General features: G+C 44.0%; 1 protein-coding gene across 3 annotated transcripts in view; it reads right to left on the bottom strand.

The window, feature by feature from the left end:
- The window catches only part of DOP1B (DOP1 leucine zipper like protein B), a 131,467-nt gene that overhangs the window by 24,974 nt on the left and 92,665 nt on the right, over nt 1-13,828 (bottom strand). For 2 of the 3 annotated variants that reach the window (XM_044284466.1, XM_044284467.1), the window contains exons 36-37: nt 12,131-12,257; nt 10,755-11,097 (exon numbers count right to left, since the gene is read on the bottom strand). In XM_044284466.1, the coding sequence (XP_044140401.1) occupies nt 10,894-11,097; nt 12,131-12,257 (331 nt within the window). In that variant the 3' untranslated portion in view covers nt 10,755-10,893. Of the gene's footprint in view, nt 1-10,754; nt 11,098-12,130; nt 12,258-13,828 lie in introns of those variants that run through there. The other variant, XM_044284468.1, reaches the window with a different exon arrangement.

Here is a 13,828-nt window from a genome sequence, read left to right as displayed (position 1 = left end):
ATCTGCATGTCATACGGACTCACAGTATTATTTACTACCAAAGCAGACTCCCTATGCGTGTTACTGCAGGCACAGTGTTCTACACCACTATAAAGGTTCTCTGCAGCCAGGAAATAGCAGTTTCTTTAACGTAATTCGCTGTGAATATATTCGGATCAAACCAAATTTTTTTAAAATTTGCTCATCTCTAATCATGATTTATAATGCTGTGTGCCACTGCCTGACCTTTCTTCTACAGAATCATAATGACAGCTTTATGTCAGTATGTTTCTGTTACAGAAAGGTCAGGCAGAGGCACGCAGCATTATAAATTATGATAATGCTGTGCGCTTCTGTTAGTCCAGAACGGAGGATCCCTCTCTCACACCAAGTCTGATTCCTGCAAGGGACACGCTCATGTGAAAGAGCCCTTAGACCTAGTTTACACGTCAGTGCTTTGATCAGTTATTTCTATCAGTTAGGCTTCTTGCACATGACCCTATGGCTTTTTTCAGTATTTTGCGGTCCGCAAAAAACAAATCCGCAAAAAATACGGATGACGTCCATGTGCATTCCGTTTTTTTTTTTTGCAGAATGAAACAGCTGGCCCGATAGAACAGTATTATCCTTGTCCGTTATGCGGACAATAATAGGACATGTTCTATCTTTGAATGGAACGGAAATACGGAAACGGAAGGAATACGGAGTACCTTCCGTTTTTTCTGCAGATCCATTGAAATGAATAGTTCCGTATACGGAACGCAAAAAACGGAACTTAAACTGAAAAAATAAAAAGTTTGTGTGCAAGAGGCCTTAGGCTACATTTACACAACCGTAGTGTTTTGTGGTCCTCAAATTGCAGATCTGCAAAATATGGATACCGGCCGGTGAGCATTCCGCAATTTGCGGACCGCACATGGCTGGCACTATAATAGAAATGCCTATTCTTTTCACAATTGTGGACAAGAATAGGACATACTGTAGCTTTTTTGCGGGGCCGCGGAATAGAACAGATTTTTTGTGGCCCCATTGAAATGAGTGGGTCCACACTTGTTCCGCAAAATTGCAGAACGGATGCAGACCCATTCATGCGGTCCCTTAGGCACAACTTGAATGGGTTCGTGATCTGTCCGCTCCGTGAAAAAAATTGTTTTATTTTTTGCTGTGCTAAAGCACTGAGAGAAACCCAACGGAAGCACTCCGAAGTGCTTCCATGAGGTTCCGTGCCTTCCGCACCTACTGGATTGTGGACCCATTCAAGCGAATAGGTCCGCATCCTTGATGCGGTGCAAAAATGGCCGGGGCCTGCATATTGTGGACCCGCTGTTTGAGGGTCGTGGTCTTGTGCATGAGCCCTTTTTGTGAGCCAAAACCAGGTGCCAATGTTTCCCTTTTACCTAATGTCTGTGATGACTCCAATCCTAGTTTTGACTCACAATCACTGATGGAAATGACTGACAAACACAAAAATGTGAACTTTTGAATTTTTTTTTATCAGATTTTATTTTTTTTCTAGGTTAAAATGTGTGTCCAGATGCTACACTCAAGTAAATAATTGAGAAGTCGAAATACACAGCGTTTTTTATTTCATCCAGCACTGTTGGCGTTCTTCTGAATGTGGCACGCTCTAGCTATGGCATTTTCTTCTGCCGTTTCTCCTTAAATGGGTTGCTCCATCTTTGTCATTTGGGGCATATCGCTAGGATATGCCCCCAATGTCTGATAGGTGCGGGTCCCACCTCTGGGACAGTGCCTGCAAAGTGCCGGAGGTGCACTGTGCATTCGTGGCCGCCCTGCAATTCCATTGGGCACAGAAAATAGCCGAGCATCGCTCGGCTATTTCCGTAAGCCCCATAGAAGTGAATGGAGCACCGCTCGGCTATTTTCGGTGCCCCCATAGGAACTTTGCGGGCTCCGTTCTAAGTATAACTGTGGGTCCCAGAGGTGGGACCCGCACCGATCAGACATTGGGGGCATATCCTAGTAATAATGTCAATGTCCAAGATGGGTGAAAACATGTTTTAAATATTACAAAATTAAAAACACCACAATCTTGACAAGAGTGTAAAAAAAGCGTGAAGGAAATCTTCTATCACAGCTGTTTTCTGGAATAAAAAACTGTTCACATTCCGGCCCAGGTCCAGATCAAAATTGCGCAAATCTTGTTCCTTACTGCCCCGTCTGTTGTTTTTTACACTTATTTTTGCCTTTATTGCATAATTTTGTTTTTCACTTTATTTCCTCTTTTTGTATTTAAGTTGTTAAATGTGGTTCTTGGATGCTGTCAATAATCCATAGGCCGTCCTTACTGTTTGTTAAAGGGCATCTGTCAGAAGATTTGTCCCTATGACACTGGCTGACATGCTACATGTGCGCTTGGCAGCTGAAGGCATCTGTTGTTGTGCATTTTCATACGTATACAATATTATCTAATGACATTATAAACAAAATGTATGCTCATCTCATTGCCTTTAAGAATAAAATCAGCCTGAACCAAAGTTCTATTATGTGGCTGAGGAAGCCAAGATGAGTTCATGGCATGAATTCATGGCAAGTTCAATTTATAAAAAAATAATTGTTAACATAAACGGACATTGTGTTTAAAAGTTATTGCTAAAGATATGGGACCATCTGTAAGGAGTAAGTCAACTCCCTAAGACATATCTGTCTGGAGGGAACAAGGTTACTTGATAAGGTCTCATATCCTTGAGGCACACCTGCTATATGAGGTTCAATTTATATATTCATAATTATATTATATATATCTGTACATGGTATATTTAGTTTACAACATATGTTAATCAATAATTCATATAATGTATTATCTATGTGTAACAATGTATCGATTTATATATATGTCATACCATGTATTTACCATTTAGAAGGTATTGTAGAAGGTATAGAAACAAGTAAGTTTATGTTAATTAATTTTGGATTAGTAGGAAAGTTCTTCAGAACTGGTCCCATCTAAACTCTGTCTACCTTTGACCTGGTAACATATTGTCACGGCTGAGGATGGGGGAAAATCCTCAGCCGTGCGGTGCCAGGTGTTGTAAAGGCTACTCGGCCATGCGAACAGGATAGGGAGCAGGTCACCTCCTACAGCGTCCCTACCCTGACCCTAACTCCTAACCTGCATGGGCCGACCTTGAAGGCGGGAGGACCCATGCGCAGGAACCTCGGCGCCCTGTCTTACCCTCCGCAGATCCCTGCGCTAGGAGCTGGGTAAGACGACCTACTCCTCCTAGGCACGGAGGAGCAGGAGTCTCAACGGCCAAGCTGTTGGGAAAAGGGGAACTCATAAACAGCTATACGGGAATGGCAGGCGAACAAGAAGTACCACCAACCTGCCACAGCCTTGCTGACTGGATCCCTAAGAAGACTGGAATCCAGAACCGTATGCTGCACCAAATACAAAGGAAAGTCCCAACAGAATATAACATACAACATAAACACACAGGCAAACTTAAACATAAACTTAGACCTATGACCACAGTGGTGGCTCTCACTGGCAGATAGCAACACAGGAGGCTGCGCCAGCTAGCAAGGCTGAAGCAACCTACTGAGCCATGCAAAAGGCCCAGGCTATATAGGCCAAGAAGCCACACCCAACGGAAGGACACACCCAGTGACATCACACACACTGGGAAGGGAGTTAACCCTTCCAACACCACAGAAGGGAAACTCACAAACATACAGGGGAAGTGTCCAACAAACATCACACACTGTGGCTGTTGCCGCTGGCAACGACATGGATGGCAACCCTGTCCTGGGAGTCAGCCCGAAGGCCGGGACAGTGCCACCACATGTACACAATACCGCCAAACGTTGCCACGGACAACCACAGTGAGGGGAAAGGTGTCAGTGCACACCACACATACTACCCAAGTGCACACAGACAAACAACAGTGCATAAATACACACGCACCTAACAGAAAGGTTGTTAGGTGCAACCGCATGCAACTGCAGCAAGCTGCCTAGCCACGCTCAGGCTGCTGCTGCACATACACATGAGACAAACAGTTGCCCGCGGCAACCACAAGTTAGGCCACACGCCAGCGGCCCTCACCTGTGGTTTAAACCCACACGAAACCGGAGGCAACCGCATGCGGTTAGAGAGTCACGGTCATAGCCATGGCCGTGACACGTATATTTTGTTTACTACTCATGATATTAATAAGATATTTCTCTCGGTATATAGCCAACAGTTCCCATACTGTGGAGATATATAGTCTGATTATTCTCTTAGCAAAGATGCATATTGTTAATGTAAGATCTGACATTATTTGAAAAGAGGACTAAACCCTTGGAAAGTTATTTTCCTTAGTCTGATTGCCGAGCTGAATATTTTATCATATTAATATCATTGTTTTCCTATGACCAATCAAAAAATGAGTCAAGGGATAACAGTTATTTTCCTGTAAATCCGTGTTTTATTGTTATAGCCTGTTTGATAACAGAAGATCCTAAGTTTCTCTTGGTATATGGTTGTCATCATACTGTGCTGATCAGATAGGGGAGTGTCAACACCACCGTGTGGTACATTTTGAGTGTTACTTTGTAACTTCATCATTTGTTTTGCAGTTGTATTGTTTTTATATTCTTGGTTTTTATAATAAACGATATATATTTTTGCCCATACAATTGTCCCTATGTTTCACTGCTTGCACAAATCAAATTAAGATACTTGATAAAAAGAACTTAGAGGCGGTTTTTTTTATGTCCGCCTGAAGAATAATATAATTTTTATATATTTTTTTATCCTCTCTTTTATATGAAGATTCTTTCATATAGAAGATATATGACACTGTGTTTGTCCCATGTTCATATGTGCCCGCATTGCTGAGAAAAACAAAGTTTTAATATATGCAAATGAGGCAGAGCTCTTGGAGCAATAGGGGCGTTGCCGTTGCACCTAGAGGCTCAGCTCTCTCTACAACTGCCACCCCCTCTGCACTTTGATTGACAGGGCCATGTGTGATGACATCGGCAGTTGCAGAGAGAGCAGAGCCTCTAGGTGTAACGGCAACACCCCCGTTGCAACTAGAGCCTCATTTGCTTATAGTAAAACATCATTTTTCTCAGCAATGCGGGCATCAGTCATCATAGAGTTCCATTGTAAAAAAAAAGTATTTTTACTGGACTGTGCAGGATACATGGTGTGCTGCATTTTTGTATCCTTTTTTTAACGTATACGTCAAATGGAGGCATAAAAAAATTATATGAACCCACAAATCTGCCGACAGATGCCCTTTAAGGGGGTTCTCTGGACTACAGATCCTCAGGACAGGTCATCAATATCAGATCAGTGGGGGTCTGACACTCCATTGTTTTGGACCGTGGGTACGAACAGCGTATGAAGCGAAACAGGAGGCTACATGTCCTGTGTAATTTCCAGCGCTGGTGTGCTAAAGCTCAGCTATGCTTTCCACAAATTGCATTCCACATTTTTGCAAACCCGTAGACTTCAATGGGGCCACGTCCTGAGTTTAGCTGACAAGTATAGGACACGTTTTACTTGTTTTGCGGAGCCGTAGAACAGAAGAAAACTGTGAACAGCATACGGCCGTCTGAATGAGCCCTTACTTGATGGGAGCTGAGCCACAGTACCACGGCACGGCCACTACACAGTGTCTGCTTATTGGTGGGGGTGGCGGATGTCAGACCTCCACCAATCTGATATTGATGACTTATCCAGATATCTGTAGCCCAGACAACCCTTCCACCCTTGTGTGTGCTGGTATTTCTATAGGTACCATCAGCCTAGAACTCAGTAGGTGGTTGCAGACAGTCGTATATTCGGGGGTGTGCACTGTGTTGGGGGGGATTTATGCACAATTTGACACCTGAGTGTAAAGTGAGTGCAAGACTGAGTGAGCGAATATAGATTAACCTCTTTACACATGCTATGGAAACCTGTTCATGTCTGCAAATGGTCCACTGGTTTTGACAACAATTTAGGACCATAGGCCCCGTTAGAGCATATGGACATCGCACCCTTGCCCTTCTAGAGGACAGCTAATTTGCATTTTTTTTGCCCATAAGACTCTTTAGATCAGATGGATTCTTCAATGAAAACCAATGTATGTGGTTTAGAGAAGTCAGACCAGTGGCCATCAGCTCATCACCGGGGGTTGCAACCAATCACAGCACAGCTTTCATCTTTCTAAAGCAGTTTGTGAAATGTAAGCTGAGCTTTGATTGGTTGCTATGGGCAACGAGGCCTGGTTTTCCCTTTAGACCATTTTGATCTCATTGTATACATTACATACAGAAATAAATGGAGCCTCTATACTCGAGCCCCGCTTCTCTCCATATCCGACATACAACCATCTTGTAGAGAAAAATTCGGAAAATGTCCATCTTTTATTAAACGCTTTACACAATTCTCGGCTGTGTGGGTTTTTGTCTCCACAACTGTCAAAATTAAAAGAAGCAGATAACATTCAGAATAAAACACGGTAAAGTTCACATTCGAGCGGAGAAATAAAACACCAGGTCGAGGAGAAGAGAGGTCAAATTTACAGGCCCTGCCTCAGGGGAGCTAGGCCTTGTTACCCATAGCAACCACCTAGAGGTTTATTGTCCAGGCTACAAAATGAAAGCTGAACTTTGGTTGCTATGAGCAAGAATTTTTTTTTATTGTTATTTTTTAACCTCCAGGGCGATTTTCAATCTAATCTACCCTCTTACCCCGTATCTGCCTCATACAGAGAAAACATTACTAGATAAATTAGCCAAGAAATCATTTTTTACATAACTAAAGGAGCCAGATCCAACAAATAATTGTTACCCTTAGTAGAATGAAATACTAAACATTTATTTAATATATTTTCTGTATCGAGCCCTCAAAGATTTCAAAATCTCTGCTTGCGGTCTGTGAATATAAACCTCCAGTGATTACTGGAAGTCTGTCCTGGTCATGTGATTTAAACGCATGGGTGCGGTTCGTTACAGGACGGGTATCAGAGCTGCGTCTTGTAACGATGCGTCCATCACATGACCAGGATAGTTGTTTTGTTTTTTTGCCAAAATTTTGAATTTGGCTTGTGGAAAAGGTTTTGAAAGTGTGTCCACCCTTTCAGACAAGCTCCACCCCTTTCAAGACATCACACCCCTTTCTGTGTCATACCCTTTCAGTGCTTGTATGGGCCCTTGGGTTGATGCATTATCCCGATGCCACATACATTTGTCGCGTATGGAGGGCGGCTTTACAGGAAAACCCAAACTATGTGCTGTGCAGGAGATTACCAACCCCCTGGAAGTGTGGGAGGACATTCCAGGAAAGTTACCAATGAAGGTTCCTATTAAATGACTGCAAGCAGAGAACTTGAAAGCCACAAGGAACTGATACTGAGAGTAAATAAGAAACGGTAGATCTCCCAGCATGCTGGGATTTGTAGTATCACCACAGCTGGTGAGTAATAGTACTAGTGTAATAGTACAAGGTAATAACTCACTAGCAGCTAATTATTAAGACCATTGACGTCAATCTCTTATGTAATAAATATGCAGACAGACAGTTAAAGGGATTTTGGGACTTCAATACTGATGGACTATCTTCCGGATAGGTCATCAATCTGATCGGTGGGGGTCCAACACCGGGCACCCTCTGCCGATCAGCTTTTTGAAGATCGGCCTCCTCACAGCTTACCAAACACAGTGCCGTACACTGCATAGTGGCTTTTCTTGGTACTGCAGCCCATTCACTGGAATAGGATGAAGCTGCACATAGGCCATGAGATTGACGAGTGTGAAGACTGGCCTAGAAAGAGGCTGCAGCGATCACCAGAGCACCGCCACTTCTTCAAACAGCTGATCAGCTGGGGCGCCGGGAGTCGGACCCCCACCGATCAGATATTGATGACCTATCCTGAAGACAGGCCTCAATATTCTACTCCTAGAAAATCCCTTTAATACACAGGTAAAGCCTGCGCAGAATCTCTTTGGGAATTCTTTTAATTATTTCAGAATGAAATGTTCTTACTGCAGTCGTTCTAGTCAATGGTTTCAAAGTTTGAGGGAGAAAAAAAAATAAAAAGCAGCATGAAAGTTTTAGGAAAGTTTTTGACAATTTCCCATGGCCGTAACTTGAGAAAATGTAAAGCTGGCCATACATATACGAACCCGCCCAGCTGACCATCTAATTTGTATGGTGGTGGGGGGTCCAGACTTTTCTCCCCAATGGCAGATGTCAAGGAAGATAAAGATTGGGCCGTCGGAATTCAACATGCCTGATACTCTACCAATTGAAGGAACATGCCACTCGCCCAAGCCCAGAGTGAATGTGTATGAGAGGGGGAAGGGAGGGGTAGCTCTCTGCCAAATAAGTGTTTTGGCCGACAACTATCTACCAACCTAAGGGTCCGCAGTACGGACATAACACTTGGACCCAGCATAACTCCACTGAACCTATATGAGGAGTATAGAGACATAATGGAATCACAGCTGGCACTGTCCGGGCTTCCATCTACATGGGGTGAGCACAAGCATAGCAGTAAAGTCAATGGATGTCCGGGGACAGAAGGATCAGGCATGGTTGAATTTTAAAGCCCGATTATTTTGCACACATGGCAGATAAGCAGCTGCTAAAGGTGTCGTACTCCTCTCTCCCCCATTCAGAATCCATACATTCTCTGTCGAACAGCATGTGCCTGTGTAGGGGGGAGGAAGAGGGGATGTCAGCCGAGACAGCTATTGAAGGTGTATGGGCACCTTAGGTTACTTTCACACTTGCGTTCAGAGCGGATCCGTCTGCATTATATTTTAGAAAATATTCTAAGTGTGAAAAGTTGCTCAGACGGATCCGTCCAGACTTTACATTGAAAGTCAATGAGGAACGGATCCGTTTGAAAATTGAGCAATATTGTGTCAACTTCAAACGGATCCGTCCCCATTGACTTACATTGTAAGTCTGGACGGATCCGTTTGCCTCCGCACGGCAGGCGGACATCCGAACGCTGCAAGCTGCGTTCGGGTGTTCGCCTGCTGAGCGGAGGACAAACGCTGCCAGACTGATGCATTCTGAGCGGATCCGCATCCACTCAGAATGCTTTAGGCTGGACGGGGCCGCTTGTGAGAGCCTTCAAACGGAACTCACAAGCGGAGCCACGAACGCTAGTGTGAAAGTAGCCTAAAATGGGTTTTCCGGGACAGAGCTGGCGAGACACATTCAATATCTGCGGCTGAACGATCGCTTGTCTGACAGCTATCTCCCCTGTCTCGTCCATACACATACAGGTTCAGCTTGGCCAAACTTGTCTGTGTTTGCTACGGGGATAGTGGGAAAACCCACTGACAGACACATCTGGCGGCAACTTATCTCCAAGGAGAACAAAAAGATCGGACGAAAATATTAATATATACATTATCTGTCGGTGGAGATTAGTTTGTCAGCTGACCAGCTTTAGATATTGATGACCTATCCTTAGATAGGTTATTAATATCAGATCTGTCGGGGTCCGACACTGGGCACTTCCACCAATCAGCAGTTTTGGGCAGCCATCGGTGTCAGAAACTATACAGAAATTGAAAGGCTGCATTGAGAGCCCAGCTGTGGTACTCCGGCACGACCACTACATAGTGGACAGAACCTTGTACTTCAGCTTCCGGCCAGTGTATAGGTTCTGTACCCAAAACAGCTGATCAGTATTAGTGCTGGGTGTCAGACCCCGCTGATCTGATGACCTATCCTTTGGAAACCAGATTTAAGTTTGGTTCAGTAGAACCAAGGGTGATGGAAGTCTTAAAGGACCTGTCACCAACTCCTGTTACCACTTACTCAGGCACGTCAGGAGAGGCGACAGCTCCTCTTTTGTATATTTTCATTAAATACATGTAGGTAGAGAATCCCTTCAAAAGGATGTTTTCACCCAAAGCATTGTTGATCTATTGATTAGATATACTACTATAACTGATGAGTGAGGTGGGGTCTGACTACTCCCCCATATACCTTCAATAGCTGTCGGGTTACTTTGATTCAGACCTCTCTGGCCAAGCATGCGTGTGTTTTCAGCAGTGAGAGAGGAGGAAGCTGCTGCCAGACATCTGTGACAACGGCTTATCTTTGGTAAAGATCAGGCAAAAAGATTTCAATTTGCCTGATCCTTCTCTCCTCCTGGGAGCCCCCCATAAACAATAGGTTTTTGACTGAGCCCCTTGTAAATACACCCTGGGGCCTTAATACCGAGAATAAGGAGACTGTAGTGCCTCTCCTGTGCCACCCCTGCCCCACTGCTGTCTGCACGGCAGACCCTTCATTCTAGTTCCTGGTGTAGGGTCCCAACCGATAAGACATCTACTAATGGCCACCGCTGCTCCGAAAAATTAGAGCCACCAAGGTAAAACAACTGATACAACTTTCCTTTCAGAGCTTGAGGTAGAGAACGGCCGGCCCATATTCTCTTACCAGGCCGGCCGCCTCCGCTTTCCCTTCCATTTATATGATTCCTCCCCTGTGATTTTGTGCTCCTCTGCCATCATATTAGACCTTTTACATGGAGAGGTTTTTCTCTGTTTCGGGGATGCTCAACCTGCGGCCCTCCAGCTGTTGTAAAACTACAACTCCCACCATGCCCTGCTGTAGGCTGTCTGGGAATGATGGGAGTTGTAGTTTTGCAACAGCTGGAGGGCCGCAGGTTGAGCATGCCTGTTCTATTCTATAAGCCAACTTGTCTTATTTTGGAATATTCTACATAAAATAATTACAATCTCATTGACATATCCTATGGAAGGATTTTTTTTTATACCCTATATATACTGTATATTATACTGGTTTTATCTGCACTTTCTATTCACATTCCACATGGTAGACGGCAGCCACGCTCCGCCACCTGTCACATGATCTGTACACTGCCGACATATTAACTTGACATGTTCTCCAGGAAGTCAGATTCCACGTTTTCTTCGAGATCCCTAAGGACCCTTGTAGTGTCTTCTACTGGATATTCCACCGAGACAATCCGGCTCGTGAGAAGGAGCAGATCCCCTTCCCTTTGCTTTGAATACGAAGTTGAGAGTCCTAAAAAACTGCATGAGCTGCGTGATCTTAGATATGGACCGCAGACTGAGAAGGGGGAACCCGGTCCTCTTCAGACTTGAACTTTCTGCTGGGATTTCCTGAAAAAAAAAAATAATGGATGTTATTAAGTACATGATTGAACTGCAAGAGAAGAAAGGTATTCTGGAAGGTATATCCAGTACAGTATCTCATATATGCAATGGTTACCGCCATTTTTAACCCATTAATGCGGTGTTGGGTTAATACCGAATTGCTTTCTTTCACAGGAGACTTTCTCTAATCAGAAGAATATTTGAAAGTGTTTTCCTGCCTCATGACAACAGTAAACTCACGGTACCAGTCCCTGCCGCTCCTCTGGCGACACTTCCCCAGTCCCTAACTGGTCTTTGTTTATTAGGATCCAGTGATGACACGGCTTGTCCACACGGAGATTGGCTGCAGTGGTCACAGTGGTTGAGATGGCAAAACATCACTGCAGCCAGGGGAACGGAGGCGGCATGGGACTGGTACTGTGAGTATTACTCCTTTTGATATTTTGTAATAATTTAATGGTGACCCCTATAACCATATATATACAAAAAGGCCCTGATTTATCAAAAACAGAATCTGCTGCGCGGGCCTTGAAAGCACCTGCGCTGCCGGAGGAGGCATGTTATCTATGACGAGGTGCAGGCCTGGTCATAAATGACATGCCTCCTCTGGCTCTCCATGTGCCAGAATGAAATCTACAGCAGCTCGGAGCTGCCTTCAATTTCAGCCATTATTTACACCAGTTCCTGGAGTAAATAATGATGAATGTGCCAAGGCTGACGACCCTACCCTTGTCATGCCCCCTGCCGAGGGCGGCATAAAATACTGGCACCAAAAAAGTTGGCAGGTTCTCTCAGTCTTCTGCTTTCCAAGCCAAGCAGCCCCTACCCAGTAGAGACGCAGCAGCTCAGAACGGAGCATGACCCAAACCTGACTACTGCCGGGGCAGGAGTGGCAACAGCAGCACGTGCCTGTTCAGAATCTACTTCCCCTGCCCAGCAGAACCTCGGCCCTTCTTTCCCTATGTACTGTATAGACAGCAAAAAACTGGATAAGGGACCTTCTGGCAGCTTCCCTTTAAATAGATACCCAGATACTTACGCCAAACCTCAACCTCATGAGCTCTAGGATGCGGACGACGTGAGGTTTACATTCCTGGTGATTTTCTACCATGTCCGCTGCTGGACAAGACTCCGTGTCCACTTCAGGGACAAAGGCCCATCTGTAACTGAAATACAGCAGAAGCCACGATGAAGCAGAGAGGGCGAGCCATAATCACACGGAATGATCTACAGTGACACGGAATGATCTACAGTCACACGGAATGATCTACAGTCACACAGAATGATCTACAGTCACACGGAATGATCTACAGTCACACGGAATGATCTACAGTAACACAGAATGATCTACAGTAACACAGAATGATCTATAGTAACACAGAATGATCTATAGTCACACGGAATGATCAACAATCACACGGAATGATCTATAACACCGTACAACAATGATTTTGCTACTGAGAGAAAAACTTGATTTAGGCTACATGCACACGACCGTATGTGTTTTGCGGTTCGCAAATTGCGGATCAGCAAAAAAAAAAACAGATGACGTCTGTATGTCATTCGTTTTTTTGCGGATCCATTGTAATAATGCCTATCCTTGTTCGTAAAATGGACAAGAATAGGACATGTATTTTTTTGCAGGGCTACGGAACGGACATACTGATGCGGACAGCACACGGTGTACTGTCTGCATTTTTTGCGGACCCATTGAAATAAATGGGTCCGCATCCTATCCGCAAAAAAAACGGAACGGATACAGAAACAATCATTACAAAATGAGACCGTGGCCTCTCAGAGTTGAGCACAGAGTTGGTCAGTACAATGTACAACATAAATCACTGGTCGATCCACTTCAAGTTTATCTTCCACCACTTCACATTAAACTTGGTTTAATGAAAAATTTTGCAATTGCACTTGATCGTGATCGAAATGGTTTCCAGTATTGAAGGAGAAGTTTAGCACACGGAAAACTGATGCCAAAATAAAGGCCAGAATTTGTATTGGCCCCGAAATCAACAAACTAATGCACGACACATTCAGAACTAAACTCAACCCTCTGGAACTTGCACCTGACGGAACAGCCTGCCGGAGGTCATTGCTGCTAGTGTGAAAGTAGCCTAAAACTCATTCTGTTCAAAATTATTCAATACTTTTCAAGTGCTTAATTCATTTAGGCGCACTTATGCATAGTAAAATTTCGTGTTACAACAATTCTGACTTCGGATTTGTAATCCGCACACTCGATTTAGTATAGGACAAAGTATAGGACAAATGGTTTTTGCCCAGTAGCAGACGAAAAGTTTTTTGTTGTTGCGTGGTGTAATCATACGGAATGATCTATAATCATATGGAATGATCTATAGTCACACGGGATGATCTATAATCACACGGGATGATCTATAATCACACGGGATGATCTATAATCACACGGGATGATCTATAATCACACATAATAATCTACAATCACACAGAATAATCTACAATCACACAGAATAATCTACAATCAATCACACAGAATAATCTACAGTCATACAGAATGATCTACATTTACAAAATTACATTTAGGGTCCATTCACACGTCCGTTGTTTCTTCCTGATCTGTTCCGTTTTTTGCGGAACAGATCTGGACCAGATCTGTACCCATTCATTTTCAATGGGTCCTGAAAAAATCGGACAGCACAATGTCTGATTTTTTTTTCAGGACCCATTGAAAATGAATGGGTACAGATCTTGT

The sequence above is a fragment of the Bufo gargarizans genome, chromosome 3 (assembly GCF_014858855.1).
Source record: "Bufo gargarizans isolate SCDJY-AF-19 chromosome 3, ASM1485885v1, whole genome shotgun sequence".
Classification (NCBI taxonomy): Eukaryota; Metazoa; Chordata; class Amphibia; order Anura; family Bufonidae; genus Bufo; species Bufo gargarizans.
The sequence above is the reverse complement of the archived record's forward strand: the minus strand, read 5'-3'. Positions and strand labels throughout refer to the sequence as shown.